Below are 25155 nucleotides of genomic sequence, written 5' to 3' on the forward strand. Positions count from 1 at the left end.
GCCAGACGCACTAATATTTCTCCTCCAACAATATTGTTTGTGGTGTTATTACGCTATATACACACATTATACATAAGTATCTACCTGTTTTATTCACCATACCTGTACAAATAAGCTGGTATGGTGCCCAAAGACCATAGTGGCCATCAGTAAACAACATGCCAAGTCGTGCAGACGACGCTCCTCCCTCACCAAAATGGCGGCTCCCAACCTACTCCTCTCACTGTTATCTCACACTATACACACGTTATATATAAGTATCTACATTTGTGTTCACCATAGCGAACCACTAAGCTGGTATGGTGAGTGCAGTCAATAAATGGTGGCCACACACAGTCAGAAGACGACGCCACAACCCTCCCTCCACAGCCTTACTCCTCCTTCCATGGAACACAGTGCTAAATATCACCACAATCCTGCTATTATCAGAATCCTAGTCAGTTTTATCACAGTCAGGGGGCTTCAGTAATACTATCACTGCTAAATAATAGGAGTATCATATATATTATGGCATTTGTAGGCGATGCTGTGGTCACAAGCTGAACAGCTGTGCTGTGAGCTCGTGCTGCGTGCACCAGCCTTGGTGGCTTGCTCAATACTGGCTCTTAACACCCAAGAATGTTGGCCTGGATTTTTTTTCTAGGTGGCATCTGGCAACTATCGGTCGTGGCTGTACTACAGCTGCCCATATCCCAGGCGGGGCTTTTAAATTATAGCGCTAGACACGAAATTATATATATATGATGTGCGCGGTTTCGGTTTTGTCACTGATATCATATATATATGATTTGTGCGGTTTAAGGGTTAATTGTCTGGACTCACTATATCAGCTGAGTGGTTCGCTATGGTGAACACAAATGTAGATACTTGTATATAACATGTGTGTATATACTGTAATAACAGCAAAAGAAGTATGTTGGGAGTAGCCATTTTGGTGAGGGGAGGTGGCTTCATCTACTGGTGTGACTTGTCATGCAGTGTAGGGTGGCCACTATGCTGTTTGGACACCATACCAGCTTAGTTGTACAGTTATGGTGAACAAAACATGTAGATAGGTATATACGATGTGTGATATAGTGTAATAACAACAAAAACAGTTTGATTGATCGTAGATTATAATATACATGTCATATATGAGCCCATAATTTTCAGCAGAGTGATATTCCACACATTGAACTATATACTGGACAACGTACTGGAGTGAACGATATGGAAGAAAATGCAAGATTGAACCAGTGAAGAGCAGAGGTGCCATAGGCACAATCAGAGAGCACTGTATAAACATCAGAGGTCCGCGGTTGTTCAATGTCCTCCCAGCGACTACAAGAAATATTGCCGGAACAATCGTGGACATCTTCAAGAGAAAACTGGACTGTTTTCTAAGAGATGTTCTGGATCAGCCGGGCTGTGGTGGGTATGTGGCCCTGCGGGCCACTCCAAGCAACAGCCTGGTGGACCAGACTCTCACAAGTCAAGCCTGGCCTCGGGCCGGGCTTGGGGAGTAGAAGAACTCCCAGAACCCCATCAAGCAGGTATATAAATTCCACAAATTCCACACTTTTGAATAATATTACAGCAAAAAAAAAAAACAGAGAAGAAACGAATGAGAAACAAAAAAATAGTTGTGAAACATTATATTCGCGGCAACTGCCGCCCCCACAGGGTGGAGGGTCGAGTGACCCCCAAGCGCTCCATCGCTCAGCACCCATAATTTGCTCAACTTCCCAGTTCTATCGTGCCTAAAGTATGTCACATACAATATTGTTTTTAGTTTCCTGTGATCAGAGACTGCATTTAAACAATATAAGAAAAGAAAATAATTTATTGCAGAGAATTTATTTGTGCACAGCGGGAATGTCATATTTTAAGGCCACGTAGAATGGTTGTTAACCCCTACACTGCGCACCTGTTTTCGCCAAAAACTTCAAAGTGCAATTGATAAGGAAATATTTTTGTTGTTTTTATAAATGTTCAGGTAAAGTTAATGTCAAAATGTTTCCAAACTAAACTATTTTCATTTCAAAACACAATGAGTGATGAATACTGTACATTAAAAAACATTAAAATATAGCTTAATTAAAACAAAAATGTACAACTCTCAAAACTACATTTGTTGGCTGGTGCAGTTAAGTGATTAAAGAACATAATGAAATTTACATAAACTCTAATACTTATATTTCATTAAGCCTAAACCAAATACAAATTAAACAATCTCACCTTGTGGAGCCTACGATCAAGCTTCTGCCTACGCATCATGAGTGAGTCTCGGGCATCCCGCAGATGTGAGATCTCCTCTCTGAGGGCCGACTCACGTCGCTCGATGACACTGTCCTTTAGGTCAACACTAACATCTGACTATGAACATAAAAGAAAAAATTATACAGTAGTTACAAACCATTACTGAATGAGAAATGCAAGTACAGTACTGAATCAATGTATATATTAGTTATACAGGGGTACTTCGGTTTAAGAGTTTAATCGGTTCCTGGAGACGGCTCGTAACCCAAAAACTCGTAAACCGAAGCTAATTTCCCCATAAGAAATAATGGGAAATGAATTAATCCGTTCCTGACTACCCAAAAAACCAGCGTTGAATGTAATGAAACGCCATTTTCTGGGTGAGCCCCGGAGGCTCCCTGGAGCTAATCGGGCTAATGTGTGTTATGTTAGACCGGGACATTAGCTATGGAGTTCAGACCTACCAGGGACCAGCGCCAGAACCTGGCCCCTTCAGAGAGGTTTCAGGGAGCAATGGCCCTGGAAAACCCCATATGGTTGGGGGTTTTCCTTATCTGCCATCGACCGGGGTTAGGCACCCAGAAAGGTAGGCGTAACAAAACAAACCCCACATGGTAAAAAACTACAACAAAAACCGAACAGAGAGGTAGAAAACTCCCTACAATCCCAAGGAAAACAATCAAACAATCAATTTACTGCCGCGCCGGTCGTCCGCGCAGCCCTCCCCTCCCCGGGAGGGGGAGGGGGGGGCCCCGGACCTCACCGCGCCGGCTGCCGTCAGTTCGGAAACTAGGCTTCAACCAACGCGAAAAATCCCGCCGACCGGATGGGAGGGAGGGTAACCAGGGAGCCTCCGGGGCTCACCCAGAAAATGGCGTTTCATTACATTCAACGCTGGTTTTCTGGGGGGAGCCCCTACGGCTCCCTGGAGCTACATACCCAAAGAGAAGGAAAAATGGGACTTACCCGGGAGGCGGTGGCCACAAACTCCTCAACTCGAAGTCGAGACAACTGGCTGCAACCTGCGACCCAAAGCAACACAAGAACGACGAGGAGCAGGGACATTCACCAAATAACGGGCGGCCAGGACCCTGTTCGACTTCCAAAATCCACGCGCCCGAATATGAGCCCAAGACATATTACCAAACACGGCAGCCAAAGCCGCAAACTTCCTAACGTCATGGGCGCGAGGATAGACCGCAGGCTGGCTAGATTTAATAACCCTGCGGACAACCTGGGAGACCCGAGCCCTAGAACAGGGAACGAGGGAAACCGGATCAACCCAAAGCGCATCCCCAGCCACTCCGGCCGAAGCGCGCAGGTAACGGCGAAGTGCAGCAACAGGACACAACACATGATGCACCCCCGGCCGAACCAACCAAGCATCAATGACCCACGGACCCCTCCGGAAAGCAGCCGTCTCGTTCTTCGCCAGAAAGGACGGAGAAGGCTGCAAACGGACAAACCTACCCCCAGGACCAAAAGAGCAGAAACCCCTGCGCCGGAGGAGAGCATGAAGCTCCCCTACCCGGCCCCCAGAGGCCAATGCCAACAAAAACAAAGCCTTGGAAAAACAATCAGGAACCGAAGGGGCCACCACAAACCGAGGAGAGGAAAGATAGGAAAGCACCCTGTCCAAGGACCAGGACGGCTCAGGCGGCGCATGAGCAGGCCGGAGGTGAAACATAGCACGGGAAAGCTTACGAAACGGGGCGGATGTGACGTCCACCCCGAAAGCGAGCTGGAGCGGCTCCGCCAGCGCCGCACGATACGAGGCGACAGTATTAGGCATCAAATGACGGTCCTGAAAAAGCCAAGTAAGGAAGGACAAAACAACCCGATCCGAAAGAAAAGACAACCTACGAAGAGCCAGAAAATGGCGAAAGGAACGCCAGGAAACTTCATACTGTCGCCTAGACGAAGCTCTCAGGTGGGACACCATCAAAGAAGCCACCTGATCACCATAGAAATGGTGATACACCCGCGTCAAAAAGACCAGACGCGAAGAGCAGAGGAGAAGGTCGAACCAGCCCCGTACCGGATCGGGCCGACCTGCTGAAAGAGGCGGAGCCGCGGGAAACGTCCCGGGTTCGGGCACCGAGCCAAAAGCACCGGAAACCAAGGCTGGGCCGGCCACCAAGGGGCCACGAGGACTACTCTCCCCGGGAATGTCTCTAACCGAACCAGAACCCGAAGCAACAGCTGGACCGGAGGAAAAAGGTACAGGTAACCCCACCTCGACCAGTCCTGCCGAAAAGCATCCACCGCGAACGCCTCGCAGTCGGGGAAGGGCGTCACATATAGAGGGAGACGCCGGGACCACGCCGACGCGAAGAGGTCCACATCTGGGAGACCGTACGTCTGGCAGATCCAACGAAACGAGTCGTCGTCGACCGTCCATTCCGTGGACAGGGGAAGGAAGCGAGACAGACCGTCCGCCAGAACGTTGGACACTCCCCGGACGTGAACCGCATGGAGAGCCAAACCCCGAGAATCCAGCAGACGAACCACTCGAAGGGACCAACCCCAAAGAGCCAAGGACCGAAGAGAACCCCCGCGGTTCAGGCAATGAACCACCGGAGAACAGTCCGAATGGAGGCGAATGGTCGATCCCCGAGCGACCCGAATCCTCCGAAGCGCGAACCAGACAGCCGCGAACTCCCGAACCGTGCTGTGAGCCCGATGGAAGGACGGACCCCACCGTCCCTGGCCTGCCTGGTGAGCACTGGTCACAAAGCCCCAGCCGAGAGACGACGCGTCCGTGAACACATCGAGCGAGGGCTCGGGAAGGCGCCAAGGCACCGAACCCCGAAAAATCCGAAGAGGAAGACGGTGACGCAGCAACCGACATAAGACCCCCGGAGGGCGAACCCAACGATCGCGAGAGAGGCGGAAAGGACGTCCCCGAAGGAACCAAAACAGACGCCGAAGCCAAACCCGACCCGGCGGGTAGACTAGCATGGCGAAGTTCAGACTCCCGCACAACTGCTCGAGCAACCGCCGAGTGACCCGGGACTCTCTCAGAAACAGCAAACGGCGGTCCCGCAGCCGCCGCAACGCCACCGGAGGTAGAGACAAGGAAGCGGTCCGAGAATCCCAAACAAGACCCAGCCAGGTCCGAACCTGGGACGGAACCAGATGGGACTTCCTCCAGTTCACCAGGAACCCGAACCTGGCGAGCTGGGAAAGAACCAAATCCCTGGCGAGCAGACAAGCTGACCGACTGGGAGCCCACACCAGCCAGTCGTCGAGGTAGGCCAAAACCCGAATCCCTAGAAGACGCAGACGGGTCACCACAACTCGGGTCAGACGCGTGAAAACGCGAGGTGCCAGATTCAGGCCAAAAGGTAGGCATCGAAAACGGTAAGCGTGACGCCCTACCACGAAGCCTAACCAGTCCCTGAACCCCGGATGAATAGGAATGTGCCAATACGCGTCCTTGAGGTCCAGGGACACCATCCAGGCACCCGGCTCCAACAGAAGCCGGACCTGAGACAGAGTAGTCATCCGAAAGGAGGGGCAAGGAATCCAGAGCTTCAGACGGGACAAGTCCAGAATGAACCTCAGATCCGCACAGTCCCGTTTCGGCACTGGAAACAGGCGGGAAACCCACCTGAGGGACGTAGTCGGTTCGACCACGCCCAAGCGCACCCACTCCAAGATGACTTGACGAAGCGCAGGAGAAGAGACCTGCCCTGTTAGCCCCGAACCCCCCAAAGGAGGACGAGTCGCCCAACGCCACCGCAGGCCGGATGACACGACCGAAAAGGCCCACAAATCGTGGGACCAAGCGTGGGCAAACAGAGCGAGCCTCCCCCCCATCGCCCCGTCAACGGGGCAAACTGCGAAAGGGCCGACGCCCCGCACGAGAACCCAACCGTCGAACAGGGCGAACACTGCGCCGCCCAGACGACGCTGGCCCCAAAGGGAACAATGGCTCAGAAACCGGCACCAAAGGCCCACCTCGACCAGCGGAAACCGAAACCCTGGCACGACCCCTCCGAAACTGCCGAGAACGACTGCTCCGGAGAATCAACAAGTCCGCCATAGGACGACAACTAGCCGAAGCCGCATGCAGAAACTGGGACACTGCAGACTCTGCAAACAGCAACGGACAAAAAGGAGACGAAAACCTAAGAGCCAGGGCCCAAGCGGAATCCAAAGAGAGGGCGAGCACAGCCTGACGGAACGCGAGGCGAGAAGCAAAAAACAGAGACACCGCTTCCTTCAGGATGGGCGCAAAGAGCTTCAACAGTGCAGCCGACGCCCTAGCTGCCGAAGAAAGCACCCCGGACGAAGGCCCTTCACTCAACGCTCCCACATCCTCCTCGAGCCAAGCAGAAGAGAGCTCGAGAAGGGAAAAGAAACGCAAGACCGAAGCCAAATGCCCACGGGAGCGCAACTCCTCCGCAACCAATGAAGCCGAAAGCTGAGGAACCTGCACGTGAAGCTGGAAAAGGCCAACATCCCGAGAAAGCACAGGAGCGAATAAGCACGCATTAAGGTGCTCAAACTCGCCCCCCAGGTAAACCTGCATAAAAGTAGCAGTCTCGCGCCAATCAAGCGTGCGGGTCGACAGAACCCATGCCACGCCCCCAACGAAAAGAAAGGGCAGTCTGCTAGCCAGGAAGACCCCGGAACCTCCAAACGTACCCAAAAACGGGAAGACGAACCGAACTCAAACGAGGACGGATCCATTGGGGAGGCATAACCCGGGTCTCGCAAGAGGTATGCAGCAAGAGCTTCCCGAGCCACCTTCGCGGAGAGACGGGAAGTAGCAAACCCCTGTAAAGACGGAGCCGAGGTACCCAAAGGCGCCCGGAACCGAACACGGGGAGGAGCCGAACCCAAATCATACTCATACAGGGAGGGAGGATAAGAAAACCCCTCCCCCTGCAACAATAAACCCCGTGGGGAAGGCAAAAGCACCCAAGCGGGGTCACAGGGGGCTCAAGGCCCCCAGGCCGACTCCTCCCCAGCCCCAGGATCCCTTACGTCGGGACCCGGGGCAGAGCCGTCCTCCAAACCCTCTACCCCTGAAGAAAAGGTAGAGTCCAAGGGAAAGGCAGACAAGGGGGCCTGCTGGTGGGACCCAGAAGCCTCAGCAGGAGGAACCGGCTCAAATGCCTCCGTCCCCGACCCGGATGGGGCAGCCCCCGAAGCAGCCCGAGTCTCTCCACCAACTAAATCCTGTGCCAAGGCCGAAAGCCGCATACGTTTCGGAGCCGGACACAGGGGGGGTGGTGCAGGAAGAACCACAGGGGAAGGACCAGAGGGCGTAGGAGTCAAAGCCATAGCAATCAACGCCCCCAGGTCAGGGTCCCTAAAGCCAAAACGGGGCAGCCTCGGGGCATCCAGGCGGGAAACCGACCTAGCGCGTTGCAATAACCTAAATCTAACATGCAACGCTGATGCTGCCTGTACTCTAATAGGAACATCCTCAGAGTAAAACCTGAGCACAAGCAGAGAACAGGACTCGCAAGACTCCGGGTCAAAGGTGTCATTGACCCAACAGGCAGCATGACGGAGGCAAAACAGGTGACTGTCACCCTGAGACAAGGGCACACTGCAACCTTCAAACCCGCACAAGGCAGGCTGGAACTCGAGAGACGCCTCCATGGGTCCCCGAGCCCCGACAGGGGTTTCCAGGGCCCGTAGGGTAGCAACTACGGGAAGCACGGGCAAGGTGTTGCTAACCGGTTAAGAAACCCAAACAAAACACGGGTAAATGATAATACTGAAAACCCCTGGGACGTGTACAAGCACGGGGGCCTAGCAGAGGGCCACCAAAACAATACCAGGGGAACTATGGGCCCACGAGGCAGCACTTCCACCAGGCAACCAAAAACAAAACAAAAGAAAAACCCCGCAAAAGTACACCGTCCCCAGAGCAACAGGAACCGGTCGCCGCTTAGGTGGCAGGCCGCGCAATACCTTGACGCCCTAACCAGCACAAAACCACTCCCTACCCAAGGCCAAACAAGGGCCCCAAGCCCCAGCTGACCCCAAGGGCGAGGCAAATGCCGAGCAGCAAAAACCTCTACGGGAGCGGTTCCCGAACGCCCCAGAGAAGATAACCCTGACACGCAAGGGCAGTACTCACAGGGCGCCTAGGGAAGGAAGCCCTAGACGCATGCAGCCCCGGTACTGATGAAGTACTCCTGGCCACCGCACACCACAACAACAGCAGAGAACGCCACACGAGGCAAACACCGCCAAGGAATTTGAGGCCAGAGAAGCGTCTATCCCGGTTGACACTAGCTTGCGAACTGACGGCAGCCGGCGCGGTGAGGTCCGGGGCCCCCCCCCCTCCCCCTCCCGGGGAAGGGAGGGCTGCGCGGACGACCGGCGCGGCAGTAAATTGATTGTTTGATTGTTTTCCTTGGGATTGTAGGGAGTTTTCTACCTCTCTGTTTGGTTTTTGTTGTAGTTTCTTACCATGTGGGGTTTGTTTTGTTACGCCTACCTTTCTGGGTGGCTAACCCCGGTCGATGGCAGATAAGGAAAACCCCCAACCATATGGGGTTTTCCAGGGCCATTGCTCCCTGAAACCTCTCTGAAGGGGCCAGGTTCTGGCGCTAGTCCCTGGTAGGTCTGAACTCCATAGCTAATGTCCCGGTCTAACATAACACACATTAGCCCGATAAGCTCCAGGGAGCCGTAGGGGCTCCCCCAGAAAACCAGCGTTGAATGTAATGAAATGCCATTTTCTGGGTGAGCCCCGGAGGCTCCCTGGAGCTTATCGGGCTAATGTATGTTATGTTAGACCGGGACATTAGCTATGGAGTTCAGACCTACCAGGGACCAGCGCCAGAACCTGGCCCCTTCAGAGAGGTTTCAGGGAGCAATGGCCCTGGAAAACCCCATATGGTTGGGGGTTTTCCTTATCTGCCATCGACCGGGGTTAGCCACCCAGAAAGGTAGGCGTAACAAAACAAACCCCACATGGTAAGAAACTACAACAAAAACCGAACAGAGAGGTAGAAAACTCCCTACAATCCCAAGGAAAACAATCAAACAATCAATTTACTGCCGCGCCGGTCGTCCGCGAAGCCCTCCCCTCCCCGGGAGGGGGAGGGGGGGAGCCCCGGACTTCACCACGCCGGCTGCCGTCAGTTCGGAAACTAGGCTTCAACCAACGCGAAAAATCCCGCCGACCGGATGGGAGGGAGGGTAACCAGGGAGCCTCCGGGGCTCACCCAGAAAATGGCGTTTCATTACATTCAACGCTGGTTTTCTGGGGGGAGCCCCTACGGCTCCCTGGAGCTACATACCCAAAGAGAAGGAAAAATGGGACTTACCCGGGAGGCGGCGGCCACAAACTCCTCAACTCAAAGTCGAGACAACTGGCTGCAACTTGCGACCCAAAGCAACACAAGAACAACGAGGAGCAGGGACGTCCACCAAATAACGGGCGGCCAGGACCCTGTTCGACTTCCAAAATCCACGCGCCCGAATATGAGCCCAAGACATATTACCAAACACGGCAGCCAAAGCCGCAAACTTCCTAATGTCATGGGCGCGAGGATAGACCGCAGGCTGGCTAGATTTAATAACCCTGCGGACAACCTGGGAGACCCGAGCCCTGGAACAGGGAACGAGGGAAACCGGATCAACCCAAAGCGCATCCCCAGCCACTCCGGCTGAAGCGCGCAGGTAACGGCGAAGTGCAGCAACAGGACACAACACATGATGCACCCCCGGCCGAACCAACCAACCAAGCATCAATGACCCACGGACCCCTCCGGAAAGCAGCCGTCTCGTTCTTCGCCAGAAAGGACGGAGAAGGCTGCAAACGGACAAACCTACCCCCAGGACCAAAAGAGCAGAAACCCCTGCGCCGGAGGAGAGCATGAAGCTCCCCTACCCGGCCCCCAGAGGCCAATGCCAACAAAAACAAAGCCTTGGAAAAACAATCAGGAACCGAAGGGGCCACCACAAACCGAGGAGAGGAAAGATAGGAAAGCACCCTGTCCAAGGACCAGGACGGCTCAGGCGGCGCATGAGCAGGCCGGAGGTGAAACATAGCACGGGAAAGCTTACGAAACGGGGCGGATGTGACGTCCACCCCGAAAGCGAGCTTGAGCGGCTCCGCCAGCGCCGCACGATACGAGGCGACAGTATTAGGCATCAAATGACGGTCCTGAAAAAGCCAAGTAAGAAAGGACAAAACAACCCGATCCGAAAGAAAAGACAACCTACGAAGAGCCAGAAAATGGCGAAAGGAACGCCTGGAAACTTCATACTGTCGCCTAGACGAAGCTCTCAAGTGGGACACCATCAAAGAAGCCACCTGATCACCATAGAAATGGTGATACACCCGCGTCAAAAAGACCAGACGCGAAGAGCAGAGGAGAAGGTCGAACCAGCCCCGTACCGGATCGGGCCGACCTGCTGAAAGAGGCGGAGCCGCGGGAAACGTCCCGGGTTCGGGCACCGAGCCAAAAGCACCGGAAACCAAGGCTGGGCCGGCCACCAAGGGGCCACGAGGACTACTCTCCCCGGGAATGTCTCTAACCGAACCAGAACCCGAAGCAACAGCTGGACCGGAGGAAAGAGGTAGAGGTAACCCCACCTCGACCAATCCTGCCGAAAGGCATCCACCGCGAACGCCTCGCAGTCGGGGAAGGGCGTCACATATATAGGGAGACGCCGGGACCACGCCGACGTGAAGAGGTCCACATCTGGGAGACCGTACGTCTGGCAGAGCCAACGAAACGAGTCGTCGTCGACCGTCCATTCCGTGGACAGGGGAAGGAAGCGAGACAGACCGTCCGCCAGAACGTTTGACACTCCCCGGACGTGAACCGCACGGAGAGCCAAACCCCAAGAATCTAGCAGACGAACCACTCGAAGGGACCAACCCCAAAGAGCCAAGGACCGAAGAGAACCCCCGCGGTTCAGGCAATGAACCACCGGAGAACAGTCCGAATGGAGGCGAATGGTCGATCCCCGAGCGACCCGAATCCTCCGAAGCGCGAACCAGACAGCCGCGAACTCCCGAACCGTGCTGTGAGCCCGATGGAAGGACGGACCCCACCGTCCCTGGCCTGCGCCTGGTGAGCACTGGTCACAAAGCCCCAGCCGAGAGACGACGCGTCCGTGAACACATCGAGCGAGAGCTCGGGAAGGCGCCAATGCACCGAACCCCGAAAAATCCGAAGAGGAAGACGGTGACGCAGCAACCGACATAAGACCCCTGGAGGGCAAACCCAACGATCGCGAGAGACGCGGAAAGGACGTCCCCGAAGGAACCAAAACAGACACCGAAGCCAAACCCGACCCGGCGGGTAGACTAGCATGGCGAAGTTCAGACTCCCGCACAACCGCTCGAGCAACCGCCGAGTGACCCGGGACCCCCTCAGAAACAGCAAACGGCGGTCCCGCGGCCGCCGCAACGCCACGGGAGGGAGAGACAAGGAAGCGGTCCGAGAATCCCAAACAAGACCCAGCCAGGTCCGAACCTGGGACGGAACCAGATGGGACTTCCTCCAGTTCACCAGGAACCCGAACCTGGCGAGCTGGGAAAGAACCAAATCCCTGGCGAGCAGACAAGCTGACCGACTGGGAGCCCACACCAGCCAGTCGTCGAGGTAGGCCAAAACCCGAATCCCTAGAAGACGCAGACGGGTCACCACAACTCGGGTCAGACGCGTGAAAACGCGAGGTGCCAGATTCAGGCCAAAAGGTAGGCATCGAAAACGGTAAGCGTGACGCCCTACCACGAAGCCTAACCAGTCCCTGAACCCCGGATGAATAGGAACGTGCCAATACGCGTCCTTGAGGTCCAGGGACACCATCCAGGCACCCGGCTCCAACAGAAGCCGGACCTGAGACAGAGTAGTCATCCGAAAGGAGGGGCAAGGAATCCAGGGGTTCAGACGGGACAAGTCCAGAATGAACCTCAGATCCGCACAGTCCCGTTTCGGCACTGGAAATAGACGGGAAACCCACCTGAGGGACATAGTCGTTTCGACCCCGCCCAAGCGCACCCACTCCAAGACGACTTGACGAAGCGCAGGAGAAGAAACCTGCCCTATTAGCCCCGAACCCCCTAAAGGAGGACGAGTCGCCCAACGCCACCTCAGACAGGATGACATGACTGAAAAGGCCCACAAATCGTGGGACCAAGCGTGGGCAAACAGAGCGAGCCTCCCCCCCATCGCCCCGTCAACGGGGCAAACCGCTAAAGGGCCGACGCCCCTTACGAGAACCCAACCGTCGAACAGGGCGATCACTGCGCCGCCCAGACGACGCTGGCCCCGAAGGGAACAACGGCTCAGAAACTGGCACCAATGGCTCACCTCGACCAGCGGAACCCGAAACCCTGGCACGACCCCTCCGAAACTGCCGAGAACGACTGCTCCGGAGAATCAACAAGTCCGCCATAGGACGACAACTAGCCGAAGCCGCATGCAGAAACTGGGACACTGCAGACTCTGCAAACAGCAACGGACAAAAAGGAGATGAAAACCTAAGAGCCAGGGCCCAAGCGGATTCCAAAGAGAGGGCGAGCACAGCCTGACTGCACGCGAGGCGAGAAGCAAAAAACAGAGAAGGAAAAAGAAATGCAAGACCGAAGCCAAATGAACACGGTAGCGCAATTCCTCCGCAACCAACGAAGCCGAAAGCTGAGGAACCTGCACGTGAAGCTGGAAAAGGCCAACATCCCGAGAAAGCACGGGAGCAAATAAGCAAGCATTAAGGTGCTCAAACTCGCCCCCCCAGGTAAACCTGCATAAAAGTAGCAGTTTCCCGCCAATCAAGCGTGCGGGTCCGAAAAGAAAGGGCAGTCTGCCAGCCAGGAAGACTCCGGAACCTCCAAATGCACCCAAAAACGGGAAGAAGAACCGAACTCAAACGAGGACAGATCCATTGGGGTAGGAATAACCCGGGTCTCGCAAGAGGTATGCAGCAAGAGCCTCCCGAGCCACCTTCGCGGAGATACGGGAAGTAGCAAGCCCCTGGAAAGACGGAGCCGAGGTACCCAAAGGCGCCCGGAATCGAACCCGGGGTGGAGCCAAACCCAAATCATATTCATACAGGGAAGGGGGGTAAGAAAACCCCTCCCCCTGCAACAATAATCCCTGCGGGGAAGGGAAAAGCGCCCAAGCAGGGTCACAGGGGGCCCCAAGGCCCCCAGGTTGACTCCTCCCCAGCCCCAGGATCCCCCACATCGGGACCCGGGGCAGAGCCGTCTTCCAAACCCTCTACCCCTGAAGAAAAGGTAGAGTCCAAGGGAAAGGCAGACAAGAAGGGGGTCTGCTGGCGGGACCTAGAAGCCTCGGCAGGAGGAACCGGCTCAAATGCCTCCGTCCCCGACCCGGATGGGGCAGCCCCCGAAGCAGCCCGAGTCTCACTACCAACTAAATCCTGTGCCGAGGCTGAAACCCGCATATGTTTCGGAGCCGGACACAGGGGAGGAGGTGCAGGAAGAACCACAGGGGAAGGACCAGGGGGCGCGGCTGGAGCCAAAGCCATAGCGACCAACGCCCCCAGGTCGGGGTCCCTAAAGCCAAAACGGGGCAGCCTCGGGGCATCCGGGTGGGAAACCAACCTAGCGCGTTGCAATAACCTAAACCTAACATGCAAGACTGATGCTGCCTGTACCCTAATAGGAACATCCTCAGAGTAAAACTGGAGCACAATAAGAGGAGATGACTCGCAAGACTCCGGGTCAAAGGTGTCATTGACCCAACAGGCAGCATGACGGAGGCAAAACAGGTGACTGTCACCCTGAGACAAGGGCACACTGCAACCTTCAAACCCGCACAAGGCAGGCTGGAACTCGGGAGATGCATCCATGGGTCCCCGAACCCTGACAGGGGTTTCCAGGGCCCGTAGGTTAGCAACTACGGGAAGCCCGGGCAAGGTGTTGTTAACTGGTTAAGAAACCCAAACAAAACACGGGTAAATGATAATACTGAAAACCCCTGGGACGTGTACAAGCACGGGGGCCTAGCAGAGGGCCACCAAAACAATACCAGGGGAACTATGGGCCCACGAGGCAGCACCTCCACCAGGCAAACAAAAACAAAACAAAAGAAAAACCCCGCAAAAGTACACCGTCACCAGAGGCAACAGGAATCGGTCGCCGCTTAGGTGGCAGGCCGCGCAACACCTTGACGCCCTAACCAGCACAATACCACTCCCTACCCAAGGCCAAACAAGGGCCCCAAGCCCCAGCTGACCCCAAGGGCGAGGCAAATGCCGAGCAGCAAGAACCTCTACAGGAGCGGTTCCCGAACGCCCCAGGGAAGATAACCCTGTCACGCAAGGGCAGTACTCACAGGGCGCCTAGGGAAGGAAGCCCCTAAGCGCATGCAGCCCCAGCACTGATGAAGTACTCCTGGCCACCGCACACCACACAAAAACAGCAGAGAACGCTACACGAGGCAAACACCGCCAAGGAATTTGAGGCCAGAGAAGTGTCTATCCCGGTTGACAATAGCTTGCGAACTGAAGGCAGCTGGCGTGGTGAGGTCCGGGGCGCCCCCTCCCCCACCAGGGGAGGGGCAGGCTGCGCAGACGACCGGCGCGGCAGTAAATTGATTGTTTGATTGTTTTCCTTGGGATTGTAGGGAGTTTTCTACCTCTCTGTTCGGTTTTTGTTGTAGTTTCTTACCATGTGGGGTTTGTTTTGTTACGCCTACTTTTCTGGGTGCCTAACCCTGGTTAATGGCAGATAAGGAAAAACCCCAACCATATGGGGTTTTCCAGGGCCATTCCTCCCTGAAACCTCTCTGAAGGGGCCAGGTTCTGGCGCTGGTCCCTGGTAGGTCTGAACTCCATAGCTAATGTCCCAGTCTAACATAACATACATTAGCCCGATAAGCTCCAGGAATCCGTAGGGGCTCCCCACAGAGAGGATGATGTAAGTTTTTTGAAGATGATGGAAATCCTGGATAAAACTCCCACCGAAAACAGAGAATCACTAATAAATGCCTGCATAGCAATTTCTAATGTCTTCAAACAAACTGTACATGACACCAAGGTACAACCAGATGCAGCACAGAGCTCGGTGGCAGCAGAGCCTGAGCAGAGTGCGGAGTCGGGGACGCCTGAGCAGAGCGCGGAGTCGGGGACGCCTGAGCAGAGCGCGGAGTCGGGGACGCCTGAGTAGAGCGCGGAGTCGGGGACGCCTGAGCAGAGCACGGAGTTGGGGATGCCTGAGCAATGCGCGGGGTTGGGGACGCCTGAGCAGAGCGCAGAGTCGGGGACCCCTGAGTAGAGCGCGGAGTCGGGGATGCCTGAGCAGAGTGTGGAGTCGGGGATGCCTGAGCAATGCGCGCGGGGTTGGGGACGCCTGAGCAGAGCGCGGAGTCGGGGACCCCTGAGCAGAGCGCGGAGTCGGGGACGCCTGAGCAGAGCGCGGAGTCGGGGACCCCTGAGCACAGTGCAGAGTCGGGGATGCCTGAGCAGAGCGCGGTGTCACAGGCCCCGGAGCAGAGCACAGTGTCGGGGATGCCGCAGCAGAGTGCAGTCCCTGGCAAAGGGAAACAAACAAAACAAGGCCCCAAAATCTGTTGGTATTACAAATGGGCTACCTGTAAACATTGGATATCAGGAAGAACAAATGGAACATGTAAGTATGATTTCATTTCATTTCAGCAAATTCAACTTCAATAATAAACGGATAAACTGGGAGCAAATAAACCAGGACTTTACAGAAATAAACTGGGAAGAACAGCTAGAAAATGCAAACCTGAACCAGTGCCTGGAAAAAAATAAGCTCAGTAGCACTAGAAATATGTTCAAACTGCATACCCCTAAGAAAAAAGAGAAAGAGATGCAGATTGGAACGGGAACGTCGTTCCCTATATAGACGAAAAAAACGAATCGCGGAACAACTTGAGAGTCGCACCCTATCTCAAGAACGGCGAAGAAGGTTAGGTAGAGAAATAGAAACAATTGAACTCAAGCTACAAGAATCATACAAAACCCAGGAGAGGCAAAGAGAGCAAAAGGCCATCAGTGAAATAGAGAGAAATCCGAAATATTTTTTCTCCTATGCAAAATCAAGATCAAAAACCACATCTAGTATCGGACCCCTGCGAAAGGGAGATGGAACTTTCACCGATGACAACAAAGAAATGAGCGAGTTACTGAGGAAGCAGTACGACTCTGTTTTCAGCGAGTCACTAAACGCACTAAAGATTGATAACCCAAATGAATTTTTCATGGATATGATACCAACATCAAATTATATATCAGACATTACCCTATCCCCACTGGATTTTGAAGAAGCCATAAACAGTATGCCTATGCACTCTGCACCAGGCCAGGATTCTTGGAACTCCATATTCATCAAGAACTGTAAAAAAACACTATCGTAGGCCCTTCACATTCTGTGGAGACAAAGCCTTGATACTGTTGTTATCCCTGACATACTAAAAACAGCAGAGATAGCACCACTTCATAAAGGAGGTAATAAGGCAGAGGCAAAAAAATTACAGAGCAATAGCACTAACATCGCACAACATAAAAAATTTTGAGAGAGTGCTAAGGAGTAAGATCACAAAATACATGGGATCACAGCATCTCCATAACCCCGGACAACACGGTTTCAGAAGAGGGCGCTCTTGCCTGTCGCAGTTGATGGACCACTATTTAAATTGTTTTCTGGACTGTTCTCTGAAAACTGGACTGTTTTCTAAGAGAAGTTCCGATCAGCCGGGCTGTGGTGGGTATGTGGGCCTGCGAGCCACTCCCAGCAACAGCCTGGTGGACCAAACTCTCACAAGTCGAGCCTGGCCTTGGGCCGGGCTTGGGGAGTAGAAGAACTCCCAGAACCCCATCAAGCAGGTATCAAGCAGGTACTATGATATGGCATCAGATGCTATGGAAGACAAACAAAACGCTGATGTAATTTACACAGATTTCGCAAAAGCTTTTGATAAATGTCACCATGGTGTTATTGCACATAAAATGTGTTCAAAAGGAATTACCGGAAAAATAGGCAGATGGATCTACAATTTCCTGACTAACAGAACCCAATGTGTAATAGTCAGCAAAATAAAATCCAGCCCATCAACTGTGAAGAGCTCAATCCCCCAAGGTACTGTGCTTGCTCCAGTACTTTTTCTCATCCTCATGTCGGACATAGACAAGAACACAATCTATAGCACTGTATCATCCTTTGCAGATGACACTAGGATCTTCATGAGAGTAGGCAACATAGAGGACACGGCAAACCTCCAATCAGATGTAGATCAGGTCTTTCTATGGGCTACAGAAAATAATATGGTGTTTAACGAAGATAAGTTCCAGCTCATGTGCTACGGAAAAAATGAAAATCTAAAAACGAAAACCACATACAAAACTCAGGCAAATCATAACATAGAACGAAAAGACAATGTAAAGGATCTGCGTGTACTCATGTCAGAAGACCTTACCTTTAACCCTTTAATTGCGCAACGCACCTGCAGGCCCAGGCTTCGGGTGTGCAACGCGCCTCCAGGTGTTTTTATTTTTCACGTTCCATTCAAAACTCCCGCGGATACATGGGGTTCACATCAGCTTCCTCAGGGCTCATGTAAACATACGCCATCTTTAAAAAAAATCATGGTCCACATTGCTGCGTGGACCACAGCATCGCCTAATAATGTCAAAATATATATATAACCTGTATTATTTAGCCGTGATAGTATTATAGAAATACTGAGTGGGATAATGACTGGGTACAATGTTCAAATATCAGTGATTCAGTGCTGTTCACGATGTTCACAGCGCTAGCCACAGCATTATTTTGTCCATCTAGGAATCTTCAAACAACTTCTTAGGTTCCTTTTCAAAATAAACTTGTGGTCAATTATTCATTTACATAAATTAGTGACCAGGATTGGCCCATACGAGGCAGCAGCTATTGGGCCATACGAGGCAGCTGCTATTGGCCCATACGAGGCAGCTCCTATTGGCCTATACGAGGCAGCTCCTATTGGCCCATAGGAGGCAGCTGCTATTGGCCCATAGGAGGCTGCTGCTATTGGCCCATACGAGGCAGCTCCTATTGGTCCATATGAGGCAGCTCCTATTGGCCCATACGAGGCACCTGCTATTGGCCCATACGAGCTATTTTGGTGAGGGATGTGATGTCGTAATTGTAGCGTCGTCTGCTGTGTGATTTCTCATGCAGTGTATGATGGCCACTGTACTGTTTGGACACAATACCGGCTTACTTGCATAGTTCTAGTAAATAAAACATGTAGATAAGTATATATAACATGTGTAAATAGTGTAATAAAAACAATGACAGTATGGTGGGAGGAGCTAAGTTGGCGAGTAAGATGTTGGAGTGAAAGAAGGCTTGTGTGGGTGTGGCTGCTCACACTCGCAATGTTCTGAATGTGTTGATGGTAAATGTATATAGTGTGTGACAGTGTATAGTGTGTACATATGTTGTAAATATACATAAATGGACATGAAACATTGGTGTGAATAACTGTATGATGGGAGGGGCAATGTTGGCGAAGTGAGGGAGGGCTGGCTGGGCGTGGCTGCTCACACTCGCGGTGTTCTGAATGTGTTGATGGTGAATGTATATAGTGTTTGACAGTGTATAGTGTGTACATATGTTGTAAATATACATAAATGAACATGAAACATTGGTGTGAATAACTGTATAATGGGAGGGGCAATGTTGGAGGAGTGAGGGAGGGCTGGCTGGGTGTGGCTGCTCACACTCGCAGTGTTCTGAATGTGTTGATGGTAAATGTATATAGTGTGTGACAGTGTATAGTCTGTAAATAGATTGTATATATACATAAATTAGCATGATACATGGTAAATATGTGCAACATATGTGTACACAAGTGTCATGCACGTAACACAGTGTCCTTGGACAGTATGGATGTTTTACTGCCATAATATAGTGTACATGTTCATTATACATAGGATTAGTGCATAAAAACAAATAAAATGTATTTGGAACTGTGCGCAAAAAATGAACAAAAAAAATGAACAATGGGGCACCCTGCCCCGGGCGCCTCACCGGCCCCGAGAGCATACTGCTCTGGCTCACGGGGAATGATGACGTCACGCCCCACCTTTCAGACCCCATAGCAGCCAAAGTAAGTACAATTTCGAACTTCCGTTGCTATACCCATATACAGACAGGGGTTTTTGACACTTTCAGAAGAAAAAAGATTTTTTCCCAAGGTTTCATTTCCTGCGCACTGGGGGGATGTCATATTTATAGGTCGCGCAGTTAAAGGGTTAAAGAACACAATAAAGTAACCGTCAGAACTGCAAGAAAAATGACAGGGTGGATAACAAGAACTTTTCACACTAGAGATGCTGTACCGACGATGATACTTTTCAAAACGCTTGTGCTCTCTAGAGTGGAGTACTGCTGCACAATGACAGCCCCTTTCAAAGCTGGAGAAATTGCTGACCTGGAGAGCGTGCAGAGATCCTTTACTGCTAGAATCCACTCAGCAAAACATCTAAACTACTGGGACCGACTAAAGAGCCTAAATCTGTATTCCCTTGAACGCAGGCGGGGCAGATAATAATAATCTATACGTAGAAAATAATTGAGGGGCTGGTCCCAAACCTGCACACAGAAATAACATCACATGAGACCAGAAGACATGGCAGGATGTGCAGAATACCCCCGTTGAAAAGCAGAGGTGCAACAGGTACTCTGAGAGAGAACTCTATCAACATCAGAGGCCCGAGAATGTTCAACACACTTCCGCTGCACATAAGGGGCATAACTGGCAGACCCCTCACAGTGTTCAAGAAAGAACTGGATAAGCACCTCCAAAGGATACCTGATCAACCAGGCTGTGACTCATACGTCAGGCTGCGAGCAGCCGCGTCTAACAGCCTGGTTGATCAGTCCGGCAACCAGGAGGCCTGGTCGACGACCGGGCCGCGGGGACACTAAGCCCCGGAAGCACCTCAAGGTAAGGTCGTACCACCAGATGTACTGTGGTACCACCAGATGTACTGTGGTACCACCAGGTGTACTGTGGTACCACCAGGTGTACTGTGGTACCACCAGGTGTACTGTGGTACCACTAGGTGTACTGTGGTACCATCAGCTGTACTCTGGTACCACCAGCTGTACTCTGGTACCACCAGATGTACTGTGGTACCACCAGATGTACTGTGGTACCACCAGATGTACTGTGGTACCACCAGATGTACTGTGGTACCACCAGATGTACTGTGGTACCACCAGATGTACTGTGGTACCACCAGATGTACTGTGGTACCACCAGATGTACTGTGGTACCACCAGATGTACTGTGGTACCACCAGATGTACTGTGGTACCACCAGATGTACTGTGGTACCACCAGATGTACTGTGGTACCACCAGATGTACTGTGGTACCACCAGATGTACTGTGGTACCACCAGATGTACTGTGGTACCACCAGATGTACTGTGGTACCACCAGATGTACTGTGGTACCACCAGATGTACTGTCACAAGCCGGTCACAAGTGCATAGTGACCCGTAGGAAAGTTGAATACAGAAATTAACAATGGAACTTAGAGTTAAATACAGAATAAACGTGGGACCACGTGGTGAGCCAGTGCCACCAGGCTCGTGTACAGGCATAAGAGATATATATCAAATATAGCGAGCAGTGACACGTTGAACAGTGAAGTGGAACGTGTAACATAACATATAAATTAGTAGATAGTGTTAGAGAATTGTACATAGAAAAAGTATAAATGTAAAGCTGTGGAGGAGGCATCACACTAGGCTGTTTACACCACAGCCACAAGGCCTACACAGTGTAGAGGACGTCCCTCAGTGATAGTATACTCCCTCAATGATAATATACTGGCAATATATACTGTAATATGGGCAAGTGGATCTAGGAACTAGTAATAGAGTAAGTGAATAACATTGCAAGCCGGAAGAAAGCAGAAATTCCCTTAGGATATTACAGGCGAATAATCAGTGTATAAATCAAGTAAGTGGCAACCGGTGGCATCCTGCCCCCGACCTGGGACAAACAACGGTCAACTGTACGGTCCCAAGAGGACCATATTTTCTCCACAAGGCGATAAGTACCCCACATAAACTTGAACAAATAAACATATGTAATATTATAAATATACTACTGTATACATATTATATATACATTCAAATAATATTATAAATATATATTCATATAATATTATAACATCACAAACCCAACATGGAGGTGTGTGGAGGCTGCCGTAAGTCACTTCGGAGGAGTGTTCTAGGCATTGTATGTAACATTTGTAACATAAGATTTCACCTGAGTTGTACAGGATTACCTACACAATATGCAAACCGGGAAGGTAACTACTGGATCTGTCAAAGCGACAGACAGATGTGGGAAAACATTACCAAACTAATGAATAACATTCCTGAAGTACACAGGCTACAATTCACACAAAAACTACCAGAAATATATGCAGAGTATATAAAGACAGCAACGAACTCTGAGCACAGCCCAGGGACTGAGAATTTAGAGAGTCAAAGTAGCAAGGTAGAAGGACATAGCGTCGAGGTACACAAAAATGAAGGCACTATTGTAGAGCAAACTGGTGATATGAATAAGGAGAGAAAAAATGAGACGAATGAGAACACAAATGAGAAAGATGAAAGCAACAAGGATAAAGATAAGGGCAATATCGAGAATGAATGCAGAAACGAGAAAGTTGGAACAAAAAACACAGAGGTAGCCAAGTTGTGCATGGGTACAAACAAGAATAATACAATCACAGATGAAAATATTTGCAGGTATTATGCAAAAGGACAGTGCAGATATGGGCCCAGAGGCACGGAATGCTCATTCATGCACCCACAGAAATGCCGAAAATGGTTAGGGAAAGGCAGATGCCGTTTTGATACAGAGTGTAGATATTTTCACCCTAAGCTATGCAAACTATCAGTTAATGAGAGGAAATGCTACGATCTTCATTGCCCCAATTTCCACGTCAGAGGTACACAGCGCTATATAAGAGAGGAAGTCCAATATAATAGCCCTGAAAATTTTTTAGAGGCAGGCAGAAACAGAGGGAGAAACAGACAGGCAGAAACGTGGCATGAGTACGGATGGAGAGGGGGAAATGCCCAAGACTGGACTACGGTTCGTCATCAAGCCCACACATACTACACCCCCCAACTACACAGAGACTACCACACTCCCCAGTATCACTTCCAAAACTGGACAAACCATTGCCACAACAACACACCCTTGGTCAGGGTAGAGAGGAGGGAGAACTACCAAAACCTTCCAGAAGTGACACACAATATGGACAATCATTCACATTTGCAAACATTCAAGGTTTAAAGCCAAAGTCAAGGAATAAAGTTAAGTTCATAAATGGCCTCCTATTAGAGTCAAACTCAATATTTGGGGCATTCACGGAAACTCATACAAAAGATTACATGGATGGTGAAATCTGAATTCCAAATTATAATTTATGTAGATGTGATAGAAAAACTAGGTCAAATGGAGGAGTAGGTCTGTATATTAAAGAGGACCTGGTATGCACAGAACTACTAAACTCAACTAATGAGGTGGTAGAGGTACTTGGAATTAAGGTAGAGAAACTAAACCTAATTATTATTCTAATATATAAACCGCCTGATACAACTGTTGAGGAATTCACAGAGCAGATGCACAAAATAGAAAACATACTTGATAACCTAGCAAACCCAGCTCCAGATATTATCTTCCTTGGAGATTTCAATTTACCGAGTCTAAGATGGAGAATGGCAAACACAAATATCATAGCAGGGAATGACCCGGGAAATAACCAACCACAGGTCAGAGAACTTTTGAGATTCTGTGACCAATAAACAACATGAAAGTTGATGACCCAGACAGCTTTTTTTATGAATGACATTCAAGCTGCAGATAATATAACGGATATTACCACAAACTCGGAAGACTTTGAAAGAGAAATTGGCAATATGTCTATGCACTCAGCTCCTGGGCCTGACTCATGGAATTCAATATTCATAAAGAAATGTAAAGTACCAGTAGCGAGAGAACTCAGCGTAATATGGAGAAAGAGCCTGGATACAGGGGAGATACCAGCAGCACTTAAATCTGCAGATATAGCTCCGTTGCACAAGGGGGGAGTAAAGCACTGGCAAAAAATTATAGGCCAGTTGCACTAACATCACACATAATAAAAGTGTTTGAAAGAGTGATTAGGAATCAAATTTCTAGTTTTGTGGAAAACAATGAATTGCACAATCCAGGACAACATGGATTTAGAGCAGGAAGATCCTGTCTGTCACAGTTACTCAACCACTATGACAAAATCACAGAAGCCCTAGAAGAAAAGCAAAATGCAGATGTTGTATACACAGACTTTGCAAAGGTGTTTGACAAATGTGACCATGGGGTGATAGCTCACAAAATGAGGTCAATGGGAATAACTGGAAAAATAGGACGCTGGATACTCAATTTCCTGTCGAAGAGAACACAAAGAGTAACAGTCAATCAGATAAAATCGAGTCCAAGCGATGTTAAAAGCTCTGTACCTCAAGGTACAGTCCTTGCACCACTGCTGTTTATTATTCTCATATCTGATATAGACAAAAATACACGTCACAGCTCCGTGTCGTCCTTTGCAGATGACTCAAAAATCAGCATGAAAATTACCTCTGCTGAAGACATTGAAAAACTACAAGCAGATGTCAACAAAGTTTTCGATTGGGCAGCAGAAAATAACATGATGTTTAACAGTGATAAATTTCAGGTACTCTGGTACGGCAAAAATGAGGATCTGAAACATAATACAGGGTACAAAACACAATCGAATCTTCCCATAGTAGAAAAACAGCATGTCAAGGATCTGGGAATAATGAAGTCCGATGATCTAACGTTTAGGGAGCATAACTAAGCAAATATCGCGTCAGCCAGAAAAATGATCAGATGGATTACGAGAACTTTCAAATCCAGGGATCTCATCACAATGGTTGTACTCTTCAAGTCACTTGTGTTGTCCCGTCTCGAGTACTGCTCAGTACTCACTTCCCCCTTCAGAGCAGGAGAGATTGCCGAAATAGAGGAAATAAAGAGAACAGATACGGCATGCATAGACGAGATAAAACACTTAAATTATTGGGATCGTCTCAAAGCTCTCCAAATGTACTCTCTAGCAAGGAGACGAGAAAGATACCAAATAATATACATATGGAAAATACTGGAGGGCCAGGTCCAAAATCTACACAGTAAAATAACAACGTACTGGAGTGAACGATATGGAAGAAAATGCAAGATTGAACCCGTGAAGAGCAGAGGTGCCATAGGCACAATCAGAGAGCAATGTATAAACATCACAGGTCCTCGGTTGTTCAACGTCCTCCCAGCGACTATAAGAAATATTGCCAGAACAACCGTGGACATCTTCAAGAGAAAACTGGACTGTTTTCTAAGAGAAGTTCCGGATCAGCCGGGCTGTGGTGGGTATGTGGCCCTGCGGGCCGCTCCAAGCAACAGCCTGGTGGACCAAACTCTCACAAGTCGAGCCTGGCCTCGGGCCGGGCTTGGGGAGTAGAAGAACTCCCAGAACCCCATCAACCAGGTATCAAGCAGGTGGTACCATCAGATGTACTGTGGTACCACCAGGTGTACTGTGGTACCACCAGATGTACTGTGTTACCACCAGGTGTACTGTGGTACCACCAGATGTACTGTGGTACCACCAGATGTACTGTGGTACCACCAGATATACTGTAGTACCACCAGATGTACTGTAGTACCACCAGATGTACTGTGGTACCACCAGATGTACTGTGGTACCACCAGATGTACTGTGGTACCACCAGATGTACTGTGGTACCACCAGATGTACTGTGGTACCACCAGATGTACTGTGGTACCACCAGATGTACTGTGGTACCACCAGATGTACTGTGGTACCACCAGATGTACTGTGGTACCACCAGATGTACTGTGGTACCAC

General features: G+C 50.8%; 1 protein-coding gene across 1 annotated transcript in view; it reads right to left on the minus strand.

Moving 5' to 3' along the window:
- Window positions 1–25155, minus strand: part of cos (kinesin-like protein costa) — a gene marked incomplete in the record, with an annotated part of 235189 nt that overhangs the window by 10959 nt on the left and 199075 nt on the right. The window contains 1 exon segment of the mRNA XM_069302674.1: window positions 2218–2355. Coding sequence (XP_069158775.1) covers window positions 2218–2355 — 138 coding nt within the window.

This window comes from Procambarus clarkii, chromosome 48, assembly GCF_040958095.1.
Source record: "Procambarus clarkii isolate CNS0578487 chromosome 48, FALCON_Pclarkii_2.0, whole genome shotgun sequence".
NCBI lineage: Eukaryota > Metazoa > Arthropoda > Malacostraca > Decapoda > Cambaridae > Procambarus > Procambarus clarkii.